Genomic DNA, 23,585 nt, shown 5'->3' with positions numbered 1-23,585 from the left:
CTTTTAAATTTGAAAAGAGAATGATTAAATTCAGCGGAAGAAATATCATAAGTACAAATATAAATACTCCTAAAACCTGGTGTCACTGAGTACATGAGCATCTAATATGAATACAAGTCTGAAAAATACGGTCCATAATAGTCTGAGACCAAATGCAGTAACTAAGAAGATAGGGAAGGAGAGGCAAGGTCTGCAAAACACGGCAGCTACCTCAGAATCTCCGAAAATCAATTATGCGAAAGAATCAACACCCGCTATGTCCGGGAATACCTGGATCTGCACACGAAGTGCAGGGTGTAGTATGAGTACAACTAACTCAGTAAGTAACAATAATAAATAAAGAACTGAAGATAGTGACGAGCTACACAGTTGTAGTTCACTTTCAGTAAATCCAACAAAGAATAGACATGCTTTCAAATCCAGCAGTTTAAGTCAAATCAATTTTATACAGTTCAAGTTCATGTATTCTGGATATAAAATCTTTCAGAAAATTTCACAACAATGACCAATAGCAATTAAGTGCAACAACAAATGAAAAGCAAGTACAACCTCTTAGGGAAACGGGCACTCAACTTGTCACAACAGCTCAACCACTCGGCTCTCAGCCCTCAGCACTCACACTCAATGGGTACCTGCGCTCACTGGGGGTGTACAGACTCCGGAGGGGCTCCTACAGCCCAAGCGCTATAATCCATACGGACAACTCACGTGCTATATTATCCTACACGGACAACTCACGTGCTATATTATCCTGCACGGATAACTCATGTGCTATAATATCCATACCTCACCGACAGGCCCTCGGCCTCACTCAGTCATCAACCTCTCTAGTCTCTCGAGCTCTCGAAAATCACAAAGGTGAGCCCAAACAAAGATAACATAGTGTATCAATAAAAATCAAGAAAGACTGAGGTATGATACGCAAGAAAAATCATGACTGAGTACAAGACAACAATTAGCAAATAATTCAACAAGTACACGACCTCTGCGGGTCCCAACAGTACTATCACATAGCCTAAGCATGATTTCTAACATGATTTACAATCAAATTTCTTCAATACATTGAGAGCATATAGCTAGCAATAAGTTATTCAACTTTACGGTTTCATGGGACAGACCAAGTCACAATCTCCTCGGTTCACGCCCACACGCCCGTCACCTAGCATGTGCGTCACCTCCAAAATAATTACATGATACAAAAATCTGAGGTTTCATACCCTCAGGACCAGATTTAAAACTGTTACTTACCTCAAACCGTGAAATTCTTTATTCTGCAATGTCTTTTCCTCGTGAATTGGCCTCCAAACGCCTCGAATCTAGCCACAAATAATTCGATTCAGTCAATAAAATTTATTGAAATTAATTCTATAAGAAAATACTAATTTTCCATAAAAATCCGAAAATTAGCTCAAAAATCTCCTGTGGGGCCCATGTCTCGGAATCCGGCGAAAGTTATAAAATATGAATGCCTATTTAACCACGAGTCCAACCATATAAATTTTACTCAAATCCGACATCAACTAGACCCTCAAATCTCCAAATTAAACTAAGAGGGTTTTCACAATTTTCCAACTTAATTCACCAATTAAATGTTAAAAACAACCATGGATTTGGGTAATTTAACCAATATTGAGTTAAGAACACTTACCCCGTTGTTTTCTCTGAAAATTTCCCAAAATTCGCCTATTCCCGAGCTCTAATCCGTCAAAAATAAAAAATGGGATGAAGTCCCATTTTCAGAACTTAAACTCTCTGCCTAGACATTTGCTCTATGCGATCGCGAAGCACAATTTTTTCACTGCTCAAATTAACTTTACACCACCGCGAACACTTCCACGCGATCAAGATGCACAACTTCACAGACCTACGTGATCGCGGACTCATCCACGTGATCACAAAGTACAAGATTCCAGCTCTACGCGATCGCAACCCTCTTCACGCGTTCGCGAGTCACAAAATCCCAGAGCTATGCGATCACATCCCTCTTCACGCGATCGCGTAGAACAAAACTCAGCAACCCCCAATTAACCCTACGCGATCGCGGATCTCCCCACGCAATCACATAGAACAGAAATCTCCACTGTCTAACTAAGCCTACGCGATCGCAGACACATTCACGCGATCGCGTAGAAGGAAAACATATTCAGATATGAGAAAATTCCAGCAGATGTTCAAGTCTAAATTTTTGATCCGTTAACCATCCGAAAGTCATCCGAGCCCCCCGGAACCTCAACCGAACATACCGTCAAGTCCTAAAATATCATACAAACTTAGTCGAACCCTCAAATCACCTCAAACAACGCTAAAACTACGAATCATGCCCCAATTCAAGCCTAATATACTTTAAAATTTTTAATTTCTACGAACGATGCCGAAACCTATCAAATCACGTCCGATTGACGTCAAATTTTGCACACAAGTCATAAATGACATAACTCACCTATTAAAATTTTTAAAATCAGATTTCGACCCCGATATAAAAAAGTCAACCCCCCGGTCAAACTTCCAAAAAATTCGACTTTCGCCATTGTAAGCATAATTCCACTATGGACCTCCAAATAATTTTTCGGATACACACCTAAGTCCAAAATCACCATACAAAACTATTAGAATCATCATTATTAAGTTCCGAGGTCGTTTACATATATCTGATCAACTTTTTCAATCTTATGTTTTCAATTATGAGTCTAAGTGTCTCATTTCACTCTGAAATCCTTTCGGACCCGAACCAACTAACACGGTAAGTCATAAAATAACTATAAAACATAGCTCGAGCAGTAAATAGGGAAACATGGTTATAATACTCAAAATGACCAGCCGGGCCGTTACATCTATGAGCTCCCAGAGTGCACCAGGCCCAAATGGGATGTCGGGAAAATTCTATCAATCATGTTGGGACATCATAAAGGAGGACTTACTACTAATGACTTTTGATTTTTTTTGTAGGTAATCAGATTCCAAAAGCATTGACTCGCACATGCCTATTTTATTACCAAAGGTGGACAATCCTCAGTCTTTCACAGATCTAAGACCTATTAGTCTTAGTAATTTCTCATGTAAGATTCTATCCAAGTTGTTGACCCAGAGACTAAGCCCATTGATGCAAAAACTATTTTCTCCTAACTAGACAGGTTTCATTAGAGGAAGGTCTATCACAAAAAATATTATGCTCACCCAAGACTTAGTCCATAATATAACTAAACCATCTTTATATGGTAATGTTGTATTAAAAGTGGACATGACTAAAGCATATGATAGGGTATCTTGGGAATTTCTTTGCCAAGTACTCAGACATATAGGTTTCTCAGAAGGTTGGATCTGGAGTATATGGATGCTAATGTCCAATGTGTGGTATTCTATTAACATTAATGGAACCGGACATGATTTTTTCAAATCAAGTAGAGGAATCAAGCAAGGACATCCATGATCTCCTTCTCTATTTGTGCTGGGGGTTGAACTATTATCAAGGCTTATGGATAGTATGCTCAATATTGGTTGTATTCCATACTCTGTTGATAAGAAGAGTCCCAAAATCACTCATTTGTGCTATGCTAATGATACTATCTTATTCTCTTCATGTGATCTCGTTTCTATGCAGCTTATGATGACTAAATTGCATGAAAATAAGAAGAGATCTAGGCAAATGGTGAACAAGAGGAAATCTGGCTTTTATGTTCCTTTTCAGGAAGATGATCAGAGGATTACTGACATTAATAGAATCACTGATTTTCAATGGTGTCAATTTCCTATGAAATACCTTGGATGTCCTATTTACTTAGGGAGGAAAAATGTAGTGTATTTCAGTGATATGGTTGCTAATATGGATAATAGGATGCAAGGATGACAGAGTAAATTACTATCATATGGGGTAAAGTTGTGCTTATAAAATCAACACTACAATCTTTACATTTACATATTCTTTCAGTGTTACATCCTCCTAAGACAGTATTGAACCAGATTGAGAAGATTATGGCTAATATATTTTGGGGAAAAGATGGCAACAGAAATAAAACACATTGGAAAGCATGAAGTGATCTATGCTTTCCAACAAAAGAGGGAGGGGCATGCTTTAGAGCAATAAAGGACATTTATAATGCTTTCTCTATTAAGCTCTAGTGGAACTTCAGAACTCAAAAGACTTTACTTAAAGATTTTTTGGAGGCCAAATACTACAAAAGGTCACATCATATGGCAAAGAAATGGGCGTATGGTCAATCTCACACGTGGAGAAGGTTGATGGATTCAAGGAAAGATGCAGAGAAATTTATTTTCTAGAAAGTTGGTAGAGGTGATGCCTTATTTTGGTGGGATAACTGGACATTATTAGAGGCCTTAGCTAACCAAGTTCAGTTAGGGAACACGTCAAAAAGCACTAAGGTACAAGATTTTTTAATGGGAGGAATGTGGTTAAGAGATAAATTACCTGATAATCTATCTAGTCCAGTGGTCAATGCAATACCGGAGATCAAATTTGATGAAATAAAATTGGATTGCCCTTATTGGTTACCAGAAGATATAGGGTTATTCTTATGTAAATCAGCATAGCAATGTGTGATCCAAAAAGAATGACATCATTGACTTGTAAAATTATTTGGCACAAAAGACTTCCTTTTAAAATTTCTTTTTTCATGCTGAGAGTTGTGCAATGCAAAATTCCAACCGGCGATGCTATGGAGAGGTTTACTTTCATGATTGTACCCAAATGCAGTTATTGTACTGATCATGAAAAGGAAACTGCCTATCACCTACTTACCTCGAGTCTGATAGCTTCTCAAGTTTGGAGGTATTTTTTCAAAGCCTGTGGTATCAAAGTTAGCCAAAGTCAACTTAGATAAGTTCTTATGACTTGGTGGTTGATGAAAGCTAGAAATGAAGTGCATGCGATGTTGCTGCAGTGCCTACCTTCTGTGATTTGCTGCAATATCTGGAAGAGTAGGTGTGTTGCAAGATTTGGAAACAAACATATTTCATGTTGGTATATCATAAAGCAAATCACTAATACAATGACCTTGATCTTGAATAGTTGATTCCCTCAGTTTTGGTTTGACAAATGTAAAGTTGTAAAGAATGTTAAATAAAGGTTTCATTCCCAGGTGATCAGATGGGAAAGACCTCGATTGGGATGGTTTAAACTGAATGTGAATGGTTGTAGTAAAGGTAATCTTGGCTCAGCTGGAGGGGGTGAAATTATCAGAAACCATGAAAGAGTTATGATCCTGGTATTTTCAGATTGTTATGGACGGTGTAGTAATAATGTAGCTGAGGCAAAGGCTATATTGCAGAGAATTAATATGTGCAGCCAATACGTATTCTCTAATGTGTTGTTGGAATCAGACTCTTTGTTAGTGAATATGATTAACAAAAAAATGAGACCTCCTTGGTAGATTAAACATATGCTTGAGCAGATCAGAGAATATGTTGGCAGAGGAACCTTCTGTATTGCACATACATATAAAGAAGGCAATGTGGTGGCAGATCAATTGGCTAATTTTGGGGAAAATACAAGGACATTTCATATCTTCAATGAAGTTATTTTTCTTCCTAGACAAGTTAGAACAAGATGGCCTACCCTAACTAAGGATCAAGCGAAAGAAAAATCAATTCACGGTTAATTATGGTATCATTTGAACTTGTTATGACTAGAAGTCTACTGATGAACTTGTGTGTAGTGTATTTGATAGAAGATAGGTGCACTATCAACAATGTTGTGGTTCTTAATGTGAGACTATCTCATATCGTTCAACTATTCATTAGATTGGTCGAGTACAATCTACACTTTGTGTGAGAGGCAAAGGTATATGTCCTCCTCCGCGTAATTATTATTTTTGCTATATACATGTTGGGGTCTACCTAACCCCTATCATGATGATGGACCTTGATTAAAAAAAACTATATATGTTATTTAAGAATATCAATGAAATTGTGAAAAATAACTAAGAATATCTTAAATTTAAAAGTAATATAAATGTACTTTGCTATTACTTTTTACAAAATCCCACACACACACAAACACACGAGTATGCAGGGGTGGGTTACGTATACATTTTGTAATGTTAATACTACCAACTAGCTGATTATTAACACTACTAGTTAGTAATTGATAAAAATAATCTACTTGGTGCAAGTAGTATCTTGTCTGTTGGTGGGGGAGGTCTATATAGAATATACAAAAATTATATGGTACGGTTGACTCATAAAAATATAGTTGCAATTTTAATTTTGCGTCTAAAAATTTCTACACATGCACTTCGTAATTTTCATGGGATATACTTGCTGTTATTTTTCTATCAAATTCCGCAAGAAAACTCCCAAGTTTTATTAACATTTTACCAAAAATTTCATGCAATATCTAGAATTTCCTATGAAAAATTTACAGGTAATTTACATGCGAATTTAAAAATCCTTGTAATTTACATGAGGATTCAAAATTTTCAAGTAACGTACCTGGGGATTTTTAAAATTCGCAGGTAATAATTACCTACGAAGGTTTTCCCATCGGAATTTTTTCGGAAGGAAAATTCGCAGGAAACTAAGATTCCTACGAATTTTCTTATATAATCCCCAACAAAATCCCCATGTAATACGTGATTTTCTTGTAGTGATAAGTATTCTTTTTGCTTGTTGATATAATTGATTATTGGAAACACTAAAATATTTTCTTCACTTCAAAATTTTCAACGAAATGGGAAAGGGCCATGAAACAACACCTCCTGTGGTAAACTTTGACGGTGCAATTAAACTAAAGCTCATTAGCTATAGAAGTCAAGTTGTTATCGAATGGAGTATCTAACAATCATTATCTTCACATGTGTGAACTAGATACTCACTGATTGTAGCAATCAAGTCGTTACCTAATAGGAGTATCTAATGTACATAATTGTAAAATTAGTGAATCAATTAACTTGTTGGCTATAGAAGTTAAGACACTATATATATCACATTTCATCTAATATATAAGAGAGACATAAATTCACTTTTTCACATAGTTAAATGCGTTTAGGCAAATAATAGTATCAAACTATAACTTGTACATTCTCGAAAAACCTAGGTTGTGGTGAAGCCAGGTTCTAGTATAAAGAGATTCAAAACATATATTATAATATCACAATTAAGATTTAAACCTATGATCTAAAGAAATGTTTTAATCCTTTTGCCAGTCTTATATATGTCATGGACAGGAATGTAATGAGATTAGGCAAGTTAGCTAACTCTTAACCGGAAATTACACTGTCCAAATAGGACAGAAATAAAATCTTTGATTGTATATAAACTGTTGATCCCCATTGTCTAATTAATAAGAGGTCTACTTTATGGTTATCATACACGTACGTGCCGTGTTTGTTTTCCCAATTGGTGTTCACAATTCAAATCAACAGAGGTTCTAAACCACTTTCACCAAACAAATTCAGCAAAAGTGATATGATAGAGGCATTAGTCTCTGTCAAGATGCGACTTTGGAGCATATGAGTAATGTTTGAGCCTTTAATTTGAGGTTAAAACAGTAGTTATTAATAAGTAGTATTGTTGACAGTCAGGTGTCGTATTCATTCAAAGTTAATTTTGGGCACTGCACAGCATGCACTAGTTTAAGGTTTAAAGATGAGTTGCTATTCCTAGAATGCCTAACAAAATCAATAGTAGACTATGTAGAATCAGGATTTAAAGTTTATAAGTCTGAAATTTTAATTTTTTTAAGTTATTGAGTTATAAAATAATAATTTATATATATTTAATGAATTTTTCAAGACAAATATAAGATTTGGACAAAATATATTGAGTTCTCATGTAATCTAAGGTCTAGATACCCAACCATATCCGAGCTGTGAGGCTAAATGAAGAAGAGGATATATAGAGGGAATAATAATGAAGAAGCAAACAAAATAGAGTATGGGGGTGGCTCTCTCTGTGTGTGTGTTTGTGGGGGGGGGGGGGGGGGGTTGAAGAGACAAATTGGTGGTTTAAATGTGTAAACGAAAATAAATTGAAGTGGAGAGGAAAGAAATGAGGTAGATGGAAGTTGGAACTTGGACATTTTTTGATTTGATTGCTTGGCATATGGGATGCAACAATTAAAATTTTTAGTATTTAACTCATTATATTTTAAAGTTATAAGTTCATATTTATTATATATTTATTGTAAATTTAGTAATTTTTACATATAAATTTATACTTCGCATCGAAAGTATAATTGTATACTGCATTCGCCCTATGTGTAGGCACAAGTACTATTTTTTTTAAATAGAAGAATTAACCTTAATAATCATTTTTACTCACTGCTTAAGCTAAAAATAGTGGGAGAATACATAATATATATGTGTAGTTCATGTATAATATGTATTTAACTTTGTATAATCTAATTATATTAATCTTTAAAAAATTATATAAAGATCATTTTCCCCCCAAACAATCTGAACCATACAGTTGTGAAATAAATGCAGGTGATGACCCCCATCCATGTATATACATGGCCGGTTCACCTTCCTCTAGCATGCTCAATTAAGAGAGTTGGCCCCCAATATATTTTTTATCAAAACTTAGGTGACCATAACAGTAGTTGGATATTACAAAAATTTAGGTCAAGGACGGTGAACGATATTCATAAGTGTTACAACTAATTTCCACCCATAAAGAATGAAATGAAAAATAAATAAATAATTTGGAACATGCAAACATGAATAATAAATAAAATTTTTTAACAATATCATATTTGTCCTCCCTCCTCCTGTCTTAGTACTTCGAAGAAAGAAAAGTTCTGTATCTTTGGATCTGAGAGTTCTTTAATTCACTGGACATTTTCTAGTGCTATTTTATTAGAAAGTCCCATAACTTTTGTGCGAGATTGTCTTTCGTAAAATTCAATAATAAGGTACCAGCTTATATAATAAGAACATTGCCTACGAAATATTACGACGTATGAAGAAATTGACTAATAGTGTGAGATATAGGGAGAATTAGTCTCAATCTGAGGTGTCAAACGGGCGGGTTGGGTCGAATATGAGCAGGTAAAAAATGAATAATGTAAAAACAGAGAAAATATCTGATCCGATCCATATTTAATACGAATAGAAAATAGGTTAACCGGCGGATAATATGGATATCCATATTATCCACGGCATCTTCAAAAAAACGAACGATATTATCCATATTATACATGACGGATAATATGGATCCGGTCAAAGTTGGTCGGTTTCTTAAAAATAAATTTCGCGGGATATCAAAATAGTTTCCCATATTTTTGCGTCAAAAAAACAATTGAAGTTGGTCGATTTCATAAAAAAATTAAAAAATAAAATATTTTAAAATACCGACAGACTTCGGTCTATTTTTTGACTGACCGAAGTCGGTTGGTTTTCTAGTAGTGTATTTTACAGTTATATTAAAAGATTAATAGATTAGAATTATTGATACTAGAAAAGATTAAACTGAAAAGGTTGATTTTAACCTTAAATGAATCGCTCGCAAAATTAAAAGGTTTATTTTAATATTACATGAATCACTTGCAAACTTAAAAGGTTGATTTAACCTTTGAAGTTCTCTATAATCATTTCCTTTGACAAGGTGGGTGCTGGTAAGAAAGGTCAAGGCTCAGGAGGGAAGTTTCCAAATTTAGGCTGGACTTGATCACATAATAGATCTCTCTTGTGTTTAATTTTCCGTTGGAACTCCAGCACATTATGAAATTTCAACATATTACGCTGGTATCTCATATGTAAAAAATTCAAATTCCAGCATATTATGCTGGAATGTTTCTGGATTCTTAAAGGTGTTTTTGTTCAAATTTTATCTTTACATGAAAAAATGGCTAAATTTCGATTACTTTTGAAACTATGGCTATTTTTCAATTTTCACTTGTAAATCTGGAGGTTTTTTTTTTATTTTTTTTCGTATTTGATCCACTTTTAAAAAGTTTTTTATCCAACCTAATTTTAGTGAATAATATGGATAGATAACTATTTTATTACACGAAAAGTAAGAAAGTTCGCATATTTTGACCAATTCAAGGTGAAAAATGGGGTTGCTCTGGAATAAAGTTGAGCCAAAAGATCTCGATTCAAGATAAATTCACGAGGAAGTGGTATTTCTTTAGGATCAACTCCAACATTTAGAAATTGGTTAATCGGTAAAGATACATTTACTTGATATTACTTTACAGTTATATTAAAAGATTAATACATATTAGAATTATAGATACTAGAAAAGTTTAAACTGGAAAGGTTGATTTTAACCTTAAATGAATCACTCGCAAAATTAAAAGGTTGATTTTAACATTACATGAATCACTTGCAAACTTAAAAGGTTGATTTAACCTTTGAAGTTCTCTATAATCATTTCCTTTTGGGAAGGTGGGTGCTGGTAAGAAAGGTCAAGGCTCAGGAGGGAAGTTTCCAAATTTAGGCTGGACTTTGATCACATAATAGTTCTCTCCTAATTTGGACTTCGCAAATCAAGATTAGAGGCCACAAAACTATCATCTTAATTGTTAAAAAAATAAAATAAATAAAACGTATCGTAATTGTCTTTTGCATTCCGTGCAATTATCTTGGTCATGTTGTGATCCCTTAAATTTAGGACATGATTAGACGAGAAAAACTCCCCTATATCCAACTCTAATTAGTGGCATGTTGATAACTTACACTCTTTCTTTCCTTTTTAATGCAAAATAAATAAATAAATAAATAACATCTTCCTATATGTTAAAACACTTCAATTTTAAATGTTCTCATCTAATTCTAAATGATATGTTATTATAATCACAAAAGTGTCGTATCATATCTACGATCACAATTAGTTCTAATGGTACTTTTGGTATTATCTCAAAAGTTACTTTTTGTCCTCTTAGATTCTATATCTGAGAAAATATATATTAGGAGCCAACCCTTAGGAGCCACATGTCAAAGATGTGGGAAAGAGAACCCTAAATATAGTTGCCCATGCTTCCCCCAGTCCGACCCTCCAAAGTATATACAAATTAATTGGCGCAATTATATTCACAGGTCAACGACCGTCAATCTGTTGGAAAATAGAAAAAGATGGACAGATCCATGATACAGTTTCTGTGTGTATATGTGTATGAAAAGATTGAGAGAGCGCTCAACTGTGCATTAAAATCAAATTTAGCTAACTAATAAGTCGTAGAATTCAAGAAAATTCTTCTTTTGTTTAACTTTCCTTATTCCTTTCTTTACATCAGCTATATATATTCAAGACTAACCCATGCTCTTCCAAGAATATAGGTACAATAGTTGAGAAGTTGTCACTACCACACTTCCTCTTCGTTTTGGGATCTCTACTAGCTAGAAAAACAGAAGAAGAAGCAGAGGAGAAAAAATAATTGAGTTATTTTTCATAAATATGGAAGCTCCATTGTCATCTTGGCCATGGCAGAACTTGGGAAGTTTCAAGGTACATATTGCTAAAACCCCTTTTTTCTAACCAGCTTGATGATAACTCAAAACTAATACAAACATCTCTATAACAACATCTCTATAAAACAATCATTTACTACAAAAGTCAAGCTTTTTCCGGAATCGATTTTTTTGTTATGTTATAATGTATGTCCTCTATAACAACACTCCACTATAACAGTCAAAAAAATTAAAACAAACGAGGCTGTTATAAAGAAGTTTGACTGTGCTCTACTTATCGTTATTTTCCTTTGTTTCCCTCCTTTTGCTCTTCCTCTTTGGTTTTCCCGGATATGACAAAGTTTAGATGTCAGTCTATGTATTCAGCCTTTAACATTTGGATATTTAATGTTTTATGTTTTATTTGTTTATTGGAACAGTATTTACTGTATGGACCATTTTTTGCAAAAGTGACGTACTCAAGATATCAAGAACACAGCATTTGGGCAACTTGGTGTCTACATGTTCTCATATTATGTTCACTTAGAGGTATCATATATCAACTATGGTCTTCTTTCAGTAACATGTTGTTCTTAACTCGAAACCGCCGTATTATTAAAGGAGGAGTTGATTTTAGGCAGATTGACAAAGAATGGGACTGGTATATGTTCAATCTTGAAATCATCTTAATTTGTACATACTTCTTTTTAATTTCCAAATCTTTTGACTAATATTAATAATTATTTTTCAGGGATAATTTTGTACTTCTTCATGCTCTAATGGCTACTTTAGCCTATTACATGTTCCCAAACCTTGTTAATCTTCCTATATGGGATTTAAGTGGATTAGTGGTGATCACAATCCTTCATATAGTAATTTCAGAACCCCTTTACTACTTCTTACATAAGTGCTTCCATGGAAGTTATCTTTTCAGCCATTATCATTCACTTCATCATTCTTCAGCTATACCTCAACCTTTTACAGGTAAAAGAAATACATAATTTAATTTTTCAAATAACATTTCTTGTCACTGAAACTATACTAGTTAATTAGTTACACCTACTGCAATTCTGATTTTTATTTGTTTTTTCTCATTTTATGGGATATTCAGCTGGTCATGCAACATTTTTGGAGCAAATTCTTTTAGGTGGAGTGATTGGAATTCCAATTCTAGGGTCTTGTCTCATGGGATATGGATCAGTAGCTATAATCTATGGCTATGTATTGATCTTTGATTTTTTAAGATGTTTGGGGCACTGCAATTTCGAGATTCTTCCTCATCAGCTCTTTCTAGCTTTTCCATTTATGAAGTATCTTCTTTACACTCCAACGTAAGTCAATGCTTCTTCTAATTTCATATTAGCATACGCTAAATTTACAAGTATTAGTTGTACCACAAACGAGCTAGTTTAATTCTATTCTATGTCCTGTGCTGAAAATTTTATTTATCAAAATTTAATATTCTTCTTTATATTGACAGGTACCACAACCTACACCACACGGAGATAGAAACCAATTATTGCCTATTTATGCCACTTTTTGATGTGCTAGGGAACACTCTTAACCCAAAATCATGGGACATGCACACAAAAGCAAGTGTTGAATCAGGTAAACATCTCTGTCTAATCTAATAAGTACGAATTTATAATCAGTATCCTAGAAACAAATGTGATTTAATTATTCAACGTATATATAATTTGAAAAAAGAAAAGCAGTACGTGTGGCAGGTCACATCTATTACTACAGTATTGAATCCGTCTCATCTTTATGATAGCAGTACATGCCTTTTTTAGCAACTCTGAAGCTTCTGTTGTCCTATTTTAGAAAAGATGTCTAACTTTATCTGTGTACTATGGTTCTATGAAAATTTATTAGTACATTACTATGGGTCCAATAAATTCAGAACATATATAGAGAGTACATTTTTCACAGTTTTTTTATTGTGTATAAGGTCTACACCTGCTAGCTTTCGGGCAGAGTTGTTGGAAAGTAATATGACGAATATTTTTTTGAAATTTATTGTAAGCTGATTTATTTTGGCGAAAATGTAGTACGAAGTTAGATGTAGGTAGTTACTGAGGCCCCAATAATTTAAAGTACTCTAAAGGTTGATCAGTACAAGGCAATACTAAATTTAGAAGTGAAAAATCTTGTACTCGATATGTCTTACCAAATGGAAAAGGTGGATAAGACAATAAAATTGTACGCTTGCTTATCACAATACTTCTAATTGCAGAGAGAGAATTGATTTAGTGGGGGTACATCTACGATCGAATTAATAATTCAGAACTTTGAGTCAGGTAAAAACTAAATAAGAACACTGTCAATCCTCCTGATTCAACTTGATTATTGTTAATCATCATAACTTTCTAATTATTTTTACGGCAAAGGCCCAAATATACACCTTGTACTTTCAAAAATGGTCTAAAAATAACCCTTGTTATACTATTGGGTTATATATACCTTTCCCGTCATACTTTGGAACAAATATACCCTTATTTTGGATGGAGTGCCACGTGTCAGCACCAGATAAAAACGATCCATTTCTTTTTTTTACCCGATCCGTTTTAAAAAATCCACCACCCGACCCTTTTTAAAATTCACTTTTTTTAAAGCATATATTTTGTAAAAACTGGAATTTGATTTTTGTAAAAACTGAAAATAAAAAAAGAAATTTGTAAAATATATATTTTTAAGTCTTTTCAGTTTTTTTAAAGTATTTGTTTTTGTAAAAATTGAAAAAACATTATTATTTTTTTAAAATGCTTTAAAAACTGAAAAATATATATTCTGTAAAAACTGAAAAAAAAATTTGCAAAATATATATTTTTAAGTCTTTTCAGTTTTTTTAAAGTATTGTTTTTGTAAAAACTGATTTTTTTTTAAAATTGAAAAAAATGACTCTCCTAAAGCAGTGGACTACATATGCATTAGTTTTAAAAAAATAAAAATATTTTGTAAATATTTTTTTTTCAGTTTTTACAAAAATAATACTTTAAAAAACTGAAAAAACTGAAATATATATATTTTTTAATTTTGTTTTTCCAGTTTTTACAGAATATATATTTTTCAGTTTTTAAAGTATTTTTAAAAAAATATTTCTTTTCATTATTTACAAAAAAAATACTTTAAAAAAACTGAAAAGACTTAAAATATATATTTTGCAAATTCATTTTTTTTCAGTTTTTACATAAAAAATTCCAGATTTTACAAAATATATGCTTTAAAAAAATTAAATTTTAAAACAGGTCGGGTGGTGTGTTTTTTAAAACGGATCGGGTAAAAAAAGAAATGGATCGTTTTCATCTGGTGCTGACACGTGGCACTCCATCCAAAATAATGGTATATTTGTTTCAAAGTATGACGGGAAGGGTATATATAGCCCAATAGTATAACGATGAGTATTTTTAGATCATTTTCGAAAGTACAAAGGTATATTTGGCCCTTTGAGATTATTTTTATCTAGGTTGTCAAACCGGCGTATATAAATAGTCAGTCGATCTGATTCACTATTTATATTTCTGAATATGTATACATAGATTATATATAGTTATAAATATATCATAAATGAATTATACATATATTATATATGTATATGATATATAAAGGTCGGCTGGGTGAACGACTATTTAGGTTAGTTATTCCTAAAATTTGAATACTACTATATTTCAGGTAAGAATGGGAGGGTGCCAGATTTTGTGTTCTTGGCGCATGTAGTAGACATGACATCGGCATTGCATGTACCCTATATGTTCAGATCATTCAGTTCAACTCCTTTCAGCACAAAGCTCTTCTTAATACCATTATTGCCTCTTTCTTTCCTTGCCATGCTTGTAATGTGGCTCTACTCCAAGCCCTTTTTGAACACTTTTTACTACCTCAGAGGCTACTTACACCAAACTTGGGTCGTCCCTCGCTTTGGTTTCCAGGTCTGTACGTTTTCTTGTTTTTCCTATTTATTAAGTTGCGGTTTTTAGATATGAATATACTAATTTGGTTTGTTGTGAATATTTGTGTGGCAGTATTTCTTGCCATTTGCAGCACAAGGCATTAATAAACAAATAGAGCAAGCAATTCTTAGGGCTGATAGATTGGGTGTCAAAGTCATCAGCCTTGCTGCATTAAACAAGGTACTCTTTAACTTACTCGCATCAGATGTTAACAAACTATGCACTTTACCTCTGTTAAGTAATAAATAAGGTGAAAATGTAAGAATCTAACAAACTAATGCACTTTACCTCGGTTAAGTAATAAATAAGGTGAAAATGTAAGAATCTAACAAACTAATGCACTTTACCTCGGTTAAGTAATAAATAAGATGAAAATGTAAGAATCTTGTGCGTGTACCAAATGGCAAATGTCATTGATTATATAATAGCATTGTTGCTACTGCTTCATTTTGTCCTCGAGCCGAGAGTCTACAACCTCTCTACCTTTGTAGGGTAGGGGTAAGTCTTGAGAATTAACCCCCTACAAAAATAATATTCACGGTAATAAAAGAAAAATAATAACGTAGCACCTAGATACGGTAATTAACAAGAATAAAAGAGTGACAACAACACCAAAATTTTTACGTGGAAAACCCTTTTGAATAAGAAAAAATTACGGCCCTGAGATGAGTAACTGATATTACTATAGCAAGGAATTTTATACTTTGTAGGTCCGAGTAAAATACTCCAAAGACCACTATAACACTCAAAAGAATCTTTTGATATTCCCACCTCACTACAATATCACTTACTTTCTATTTTCTTAACAGACTATTTTCTTATACCCTATCTGTGAAACATCACTCTTTCTTTCTCTCTTTGTTGGTGTATTTTACAATGAGAGCAAGACACCTATTTATAGTGTTTAGGATTGATTCATTGATGTCATCAATGATCTCATGAGTTTGGCAAGAGTCAAATATTCAATGTGAAACCAAAGAAATATTTGCCATAAAATCTTCCTTATTATTCCTTTAGTTGCTTTGACATTTTAAAGCCAAGAGAAAGATATCTTTCTTACACATGAGATGGATCCATCAGTAAAGTCTATATACCACACCCACTTTTGGAACTATACTAGGTTTTTTGTTGTTAAAAATAATACATAGCATTGATTTTGGATTGTTGTTATATATGCAGAACGAGGCACTAAATGGAGGAGGGACACTATTTGTGAACAAGCATCCTAACCTTAGAGTAAGAGTCGTACATGGGAATACCTTAACTGCAGCTGTTATCCTTAAAGAAATTCCAAAGGACATCACTGAGGTTTTCTTAACTGGAGCCACCTCTAAACTTGGACGAGCTATTGCTCTTTATCTTTGCACAAGACAAGTTCGTGTGCTTGTAAGTATCATAATTTCTACTTCCCTTTTAAATTTAATTTTTTCAATTTTTGGCTTTATATTTATCCATGTATAGCCATTTTCTTGGCTGTTTTGTCAAAAATTTATGATTAAGACCATACTACTATAATTTTTGGGTACGAATTTTCTTTGGATGGAAAATTCTTTAGATTCAACAACCAATGGCCCCACCATAGATTAAGTCATGGACTGTCTTTATAGTTTTGACATTTATGACGATCAAAACCTTAAAAAGACAAATGCTTTCCAAGTGCATACAGACAAAAAAAAAGATTATAGTTTTACTTTTCACAAGAGTTATTTTGATGAACCACTCGCTTTTATGGGCGGTTTTATGCCGATTGCAATAACGTAGTTTTGTACTGTATACATTGACATGGATGATAAAAGATAGGCTTTTAAAGTAGCGGCTGGGGGTCCATTTATATCGATATCCATATAGGAAAAAGTTACACTATGTTAATTAGTTTCTTTTTCCAGGAGTTCTGAATTTCGATTGTTTCATGAAAAGTTGTGTATATTAATGATAATGTCCTATGTCAAAATCGTGTAGTCTAGTGAGCCAAGTTCATTTAAAGTTGTGGATTGATCTTTAAGTTTTACTTGAAACTGAATTAAACTATTGGGGGAATTCAAGAGGTTGCTCCATTTTATCCAAATGATTTTTTCCGTTTGGTTTTCCTGTTGCGGTCTAAGCACAAGAATTACTACTAATATCAATTTAGTCATAATACTAAAATCATGATTTTTGAACAATTATATGTTCAATTAATCATTGACTATGTTATTCAAATTTGCAGATGCTAACTTCATCAACTGAAAGATTTCTAAAGATCCAAAAGGAAGCTCCTTCTGAATACCAAAAGTACCTAGTCCAAGTGACAAAGTATCAGGCAGCAAAAAACTGCAAGGTAAACGTCTTATTTGCATAATTTAATTCTGAAATATTTCATCAAAATAATTCAAATATATTATCATTATATGATTGTTTTGGTCGGTGATATTTGTAGACATGGATAGTTGGAAAATGGATAACTCCAAGTGAGCAGAATTTTGCACCAACAGCAGCACATTTCCACCAGTTTGTGGTACCTCCTGTCTTTCCCTTTAGAAGTGATTGTACTTATGGTGATCTTGCTGCCATGAGATTGCCTCTAGATGTTCAAGGACTTGGATCTTGTGAGGTATACAATTTTCTGTCTGTCTCTTTTTTTTTTCTTTCGATATCCGGTACCCGCTTTGGGCCTGAGTAATCCGGATTTTGGCATGGAAGTCCCACTTTGAGGGTAAAATTCTCCCAACCAGAGACGACTCCATACCCGAAATATCTTATTAAGAATGAAACATGTATTCACCACTCTCTAGTCTCCTTCACCACACTATTTTCTGATCACTTGGAGTTATCCATTTTATTGTATGCCTTTAGTAAACTTTTTGAAACACCTAAAAGTAACCTGCAAATATATATTTTCTCTATATTAATTCTCATAACTAATTTTTTTTTGGGATAAATTATTAAACAGTATACAATGGAAAGAGGGGTAGTCCATGCATGCCATGCAGGAGGAGTGGTTCACTCATTGGAAGGCTGGACACACCATGAAGTTGGAGCTATTGATGTGCACAGGATCGACTTAGTTTGGGAGGCAGCTTTAAAACATGGATTAAAGCCAGTATCAAGTTTCAGACAGATTGATTAATGTGTGATTAAGTAACATGTGGAAATTAATTAAAATTTCCAATTCAATAGTTACCTGAGAAAGTGGTTAAATAATAATGTTCTTAACATCCCATTTGTAGGTGTGGAGAAACAGAAATTAATTTAGTTGGCTAGATATTTACATTTAGTTTGATTTGTGGTACAATTACATAATCTACTATTTCATTCTGTATGTATATTTAAGAATTTCAATTAAAATCCATGATTCTATGTTTTCACTATTTCTTTGTCAAAAATATATATTCTGTAAAAACTGAAAAAAAAATTGCAAAATATATATTTTTAAGTCTTTTCAGTTTTTTTAAAGTATTTTTTTTGTAAAAACTGATTTTTTTTTAAAATTGAAAAAAATGACTCTCCTAAAGCAGTGGACTACATATGCATTAGTTTTAAAAAAATAAAAATATTTTGTAAATATTTTTTTTTCAGTTTTTACAAAAATAATACTTTAAAAAACTGAAAAAACTGAAATATATATATTTTTTAATTTTGTTTTTCCAGTTTTTACAGAATATATATTTTTCAGTTTTTAAAGTATTTTTAAAAAAATATTTTTTTTCATTATTTACAAAAAAAATACTTTAAAAAAACTGAAAAGACTTAAAATATATATTTTGCAAATTCATTTTTTTTCAGTTTTTACATAAAAAATTCCAGATTTTACAAAATATATGCTTTAAAAAAATTAAATTTTAAAACAGGTCGGGTGGTGTGTTTTTTAAAACGGATCGGGTAAAAAAAGAAATGGATCGTTTTCATCTGGTGCTGACACGTGGCACTCCATCCAAAATAATGGTATATTTGTTTCAAAGTATGACGGGAAGGGTATATATAGCCCAATAGTATAACGATGAGTATTTTTAGATCATTTTCGAAAGTACAAAGGTATATTTGGCCCTTTGAGATTATTTTTATCTAGGTTGTCAAACCGGCGTATATAAATAGTCAGTCGATCTGATTCACTATTTATATTTCTGAATATGTATACATAGATTATATATAGTTATAAATATATCATAAATGAATTATACATATATTATATATGTATATGATATATAAAGGTCGGCTGGGTGAACGACTATTTAGGTTAGTTATTCCTAAAATTTGAATACTACTATATTTCAGGTAAGAATGGGAGGGTGCCAGATTTTGTGTTCTTGGCGCATGTAGTAGACATGACATCGGCATTGCATGTACCCTATATGTTCAGATCATTCAGTTCAACTCCTTTCAGCACAAAGCTCTTCTTAATACCATTATTGCCTCTTTCTTTCCTTGCCATGCTTGTAATGTGGCTCTACTCCAAGCCCTTTTTGAACACTTTTTACTACCTCAGAGGCTACTTACACCAAACTTGGGTCGTCCCTCGCTTTGGTTTCCAGGTCTGTACGTTTTCTTGTTTTTCCTATTTATTAAGTTGCGGTTTTTAGATATGAATATACTAATTTGGTTTGTTGTGAATATTTGTGTGGCAGTATTTCTTGCCATTTGCAGCACAAGGCATTAATAAACAAATAGAGCAAGCAATTCTTAGGGCTGATAGATTGGGTGTCAAAGTCATCAGCCTTGCTGCATTAAACAAGGTACTCTTTAACTTACTCGCATCAGATGTTAACAAACTATGCACTTTACCTCTGTTAAGTAATAAATAAGGTGAAAATGTAAGAATCTAACAAACTAATGCACTTTACCTCGGTTAAGTAATAAATAAGGTGAAAATGTAAGAATCTAACAAACTAATGCACTTTACCTCGGTTAAGTAATAAATAAGATGAAAATGTAAGAATCTTGTGCGTGTACCAAATGGCAAATGTCATTGATTATATAATAGCATTGTTGCTACTGCTTCATTTTGTCCTCGAGCCGAGAGTCTACAACCTCTCTACCTTTGTAGGGTAGGGGTAAGTCTTGAGAATTAACCCCCTACAAAAATAATATTCACGGTAATAAAAGAGAAATAATAACGTAGCACCTAGATACGGTAATTAACAAGAATAAAAGAGTGACAACAACACCAAAATTTTTACGTGGAAAACCCTTTTGAATAAGAAAAAATTACGGCCCTGAGATGAGCAACTGATATTACTATAGCAAGGAATTTTATACTTTGTAGGTCCGAGTAAAATACTCCAAAGACCACTATAACACTCAAAAGAATCTTTTGATATTCCCACCTCACTACAATATCACTTACTTTCTATTTTCTTAACAGACTATTTTCTTATACCCTATCTGTGAAACATCACTCTTTCTTTCTCTCTTTGTTGGTGTATTTTACAATGAGAGCAAGACACCTATTTATAGTGTTTAGGATTGATTCATTGATGTCATCAATGATCTCATGAGTTTGGCAAGAGTCAAATATTCAATGTGAAACCAAAGAAATATTTGCCATAAAATCTTCCTTATTATTCCTTTAGTTGCTTTGACATTTTAAAGCCAAGAGAAAGATATCTTTCTTACACATGAGATGGATCCATCAGTAAAGTCTATATACCACACCCACTTTTGGAACTATACTAGGTTTTTTGTTGTTAAAAATAATACATAGCATTGATTTTGGATTGTTGTTATATATGCAGAACGAGGCACTAAATGGAGGAGGGACACTATTTGTGAACAAGCATCCTAACCTTAGAGTAAGAGTCGTACATGGGAATACCTTAACTGCAGCTGTTATCCTTAAAGAAATTCCAAAGGACATCACTGAGGTTTTCTTAACTGGAGCCACCTCTAAACTTGGACGAGCTATTGCTCTTTATCTTTGCACAAGACAAGTTCGTGTGCTTGTAAGTATCATAATTTCTACTTCCCTTTTAAATTTAATTTTTTTCAATTTTTGGCTTTATATTTATCCATGTATAGCCATTTTCTTGGCTGTTTTGTCAAAAATTTATGATTAAGACCATACTACTATAATTTTTGGGTACGAATTTTCTTTGGATGGAAAATTCTTTAGATTCAACAACCAATGGCCCCACCATAGATCAAGTCATGGACTGTCTTTATAGTTTTGACATTTATGACGATCGAAACCTTAAAAAGACAAATGCTTTCCAAGTGCATACAGACAAAAAAAAAGATTATAGTTTTACTTTTCACAAGAGTTATTTTGATGAACCACTCGCTTTTATGGGCGGTTTTATGCCGATTGCAATAACGTAGTTTTGTACTGTATACATTGACATGGATGATAAAAGATAGGCTTTTAAAGTAGCGGCTGGGGGTCCATTTATATCGATATCCATATAGGAAAAAGTTACACTATGTTAATTAGTTTCTTTTTCCAGGAGTTCTGAATTTCGATTGTTTCATGAAAAGTTGTGTATATTAATGATAATGTCCTATGTCAAAATCGTGTAGTCTAGTGAGCCAAGTTCATTTAAAGTTGTGGATTGATCTTTAAGTTTTACTTGAAACTGAATTAAACTATTGGGGGAATTCAAGAGGTTGCTCCATTTTATCCAAATGATTTTTTCCGTTTGGTTTTCCTGTTGCGGTCTAAGCACAAGAATTACTACTAATATCAATTTAGTCATAATACTAAAATCATGATTTTTGAACAATTATATGTTCAATTAATCATTGACTATGTTATTCAAATTTGCAGATGCTAACTTCATCAACTGAAAGATTTCTAAAGATCCAAAAGGAAGCTCCTTCTGAATACCAAAAGTACCTAGTCCAAGTGACAAAGTATCAGGCAGCAAAAAACTGCAAGGTAAACGTCTTATTTGCATAATTTAATTCTGAAATATTTCATCAAAATAATTCAAATATATTATCATTATATGATTGTTTTGGTCGGTGATATTTGTAGACATGGATAGTTGGAAAATGGATAACTCCAAGTGAGCAGAATTTTGCACCAACAGCAGCACATTTCCACCAGTTTGTGGTACCTCCTGTCTTTCCCTTTAGAAGTGACTGTACTTATGGTGATCTTGCTGCCATGAGATTGCCTCTAGATGTTCAAGGACTTGGATCTTGTGAGGTATACAATTTTCTGTCTGTCTCTTTTTTTTTTCTTTCGATATCCGGTACCCGCTTTGGGCCTGAGTAATCCGGATTTTGGCATGGAAGTCCCACTTTGAGGGTAAAATTCTCCCAACCAGAGACGACTCCATACCCGAAATATCTTATTAAGAATGAAACATGTATTCACCACTCTCTAGTCTCCTTCACCACACTATTTTCTGATCACTTGGAGTTATCCATTTTATTGTATGCCTTTAGTAAACTTTTTGAAACACCTAAAAGTAACCTGCAAATATATATTTTCTCTATATTAATTCTCATAACTAATTTTTTTTTGGGATAAATTATTAAACAGTATACAATGGAAAGAGGGGTAGTCCATGCATGCCATGCAGGAGGAGTGGTTCACTCATTGGAAGGCTGGACACACCATGAAGTTGGAGCTATTGATGTGCACAGGATCGACTTAGTTTGGGAGGCAGCTTTAAAACATGGATTAAAGCCAGTATCAAGTTTCAGACAGATTGATTAATGTGTGATTAAGTAACATGTGGAAATTAATTAAAATTTCCAATTCAATAGTTACCTGAGAAAGTGGTTAAATAATAATGTTCTTAACATCCCATTTGTAGGTGTGGAGAAACAGAAATTAATTTAGTTGGCTAGATATTTACATTTAGTTTGATTTGTGGTACAATTACATAATCTACTATTTCATTCTGTATGTATATTTAAGAATTTCAATTAAAATCCATGATTCTATGTTTTCACTATTTCTTTGTCAAAAATATATATTCTGTAAAAACTGGAAAAAAAAATTGCAAAATATATATTTTTAAGTCTTTTCAGTTTTTTTAAAGTATTTTTTTTGTAAAAACTGATTTTTTTTTAAAATTGAAAAAAATGACTCTCCTAAAGCAGTGGACTACATATGCATTAGTTTTAAAAAAATAAAAATATTTTGTAAATATTTTTTTTTTCAGTTTTTACAAAAATAATACTTTAAAAAACTGAAAAAACTGAAATATATATATTTTTTAATTTTGTTTTTCCAGTTTTTACAGAATATATATTTTTCAGTTTTTAAAGTATTTTTAAAAAAATATTTTTTTTCATTATTTACAAAAAAAATACTTTAAAAAAACTGAAAAGACTTAAAATATATATTTTGCAAATTCATTTTTTT

The 23,585-nt window shown here is 32.8% G+C and overlaps 2 protein-coding genes and 3 long non-coding RNA genes across 6 annotated transcripts; 2 read left to right on the top strand and 3 right to left on the bottom strand.

Annotated features, from left to right (window-relative positions):
* Positions 1-5,776, bottom strand: LOC138893489 (uncharacterized). The gene is made up of 3 exons (XR_011409006.1): positions 4,754-5,776; positions 1,249-1,316; positions 1-276 (listed from the first exon to the last, which is right to left on the bottom strand). It is a non-coding gene; the product is annotated as an uncharacterized lncRNA (long non-coding RNA).
* Positions 5,777-10,970: 5,194 nt separating this feature from the next.
* LOC104113592 (very-long-chain aldehyde decarbonylase CER3-like) lies at positions 10,971-18,642 on the top strand. The gene is made up of 11 exons (XM_070177016.1): positions 10,971-11,403; positions 11,786-12,006; positions 12,097-12,329; positions 12,457-12,676; positions 12,826-12,953; positions 15,018-15,274; positions 15,368-15,475; positions 16,475-16,681; positions 17,502-17,612; positions 17,712-17,885; positions 18,225-18,642. Exons 1-11 carry the CDS (start codon positions 11,353-11,355, stop codon positions 18,399-18,401), a joined length of 1,887 nt encoding a protein of 628 aa, XP_070033117.1. The 5' UTR covers positions 10,971-11,352; the 3' UTR covers positions 18,402-18,642.
* On the bottom strand, positions 15,636-16,468 carry LOC138893251 (uncharacterized). Its single transcript, XR_011408277.1, has 2 exons — positions 15,999-16,468; positions 15,636-15,815 (listed from the first exon to the last, which is right to left on the bottom strand). It is a non-coding gene; the product is annotated as an uncharacterized lncRNA (long non-coding RNA).
* On the bottom strand, positions 17,802-20,997 carry LOC138893250 (uncharacterized). 2 transcript variants are annotated; one of them, XR_011408275.1, is made up of 2 exons: positions 20,172-20,997; positions 17,802-18,155 (listed from the first exon to the last, which is right to left on the bottom strand). It is a non-coding gene; the product is annotated as an uncharacterized lncRNA (long non-coding RNA). The 2 variants fall into 2 exon arrangements; XR_011408276.1 differs by having other exon boundaries at positions 20,222-20,997.
* On the top strand, positions 19,156-23,172 carry LOC138893240 (very-long-chain aldehyde decarbonylase CER3-like). Its single transcript, XM_070177017.1, has 6 exons — positions 19,156-19,803; positions 19,897-20,004; positions 21,004-21,210; positions 22,032-22,142; positions 22,242-22,415; positions 22,755-23,172. Exons 1-6 carry the CDS (start codon positions 19,597-19,599, stop codon positions 22,929-22,931), a joined length of 984 nt encoding a protein of 327 aa, XP_070033118.1. The 5' UTR covers positions 19,156-19,596; the 3' UTR covers positions 22,932-23,172.
* The last annotated feature ends 413 nt before the right edge of the window (positions 23,173-23,585 follow it).

Source organism: Nicotiana tomentosiformis, chromosome 6, assembly GCF_000390325.3.
Source record: "Nicotiana tomentosiformis chromosome 6, ASM39032v3, whole genome shotgun sequence".
Taxonomy (NCBI): Eukaryota; Viridiplantae; Streptophyta; class Magnoliopsida; order Solanales; family Solanaceae; genus Nicotiana; species Nicotiana tomentosiformis.
This window is presented reverse-complemented; position numbering and strand designations above follow the sequence as displayed.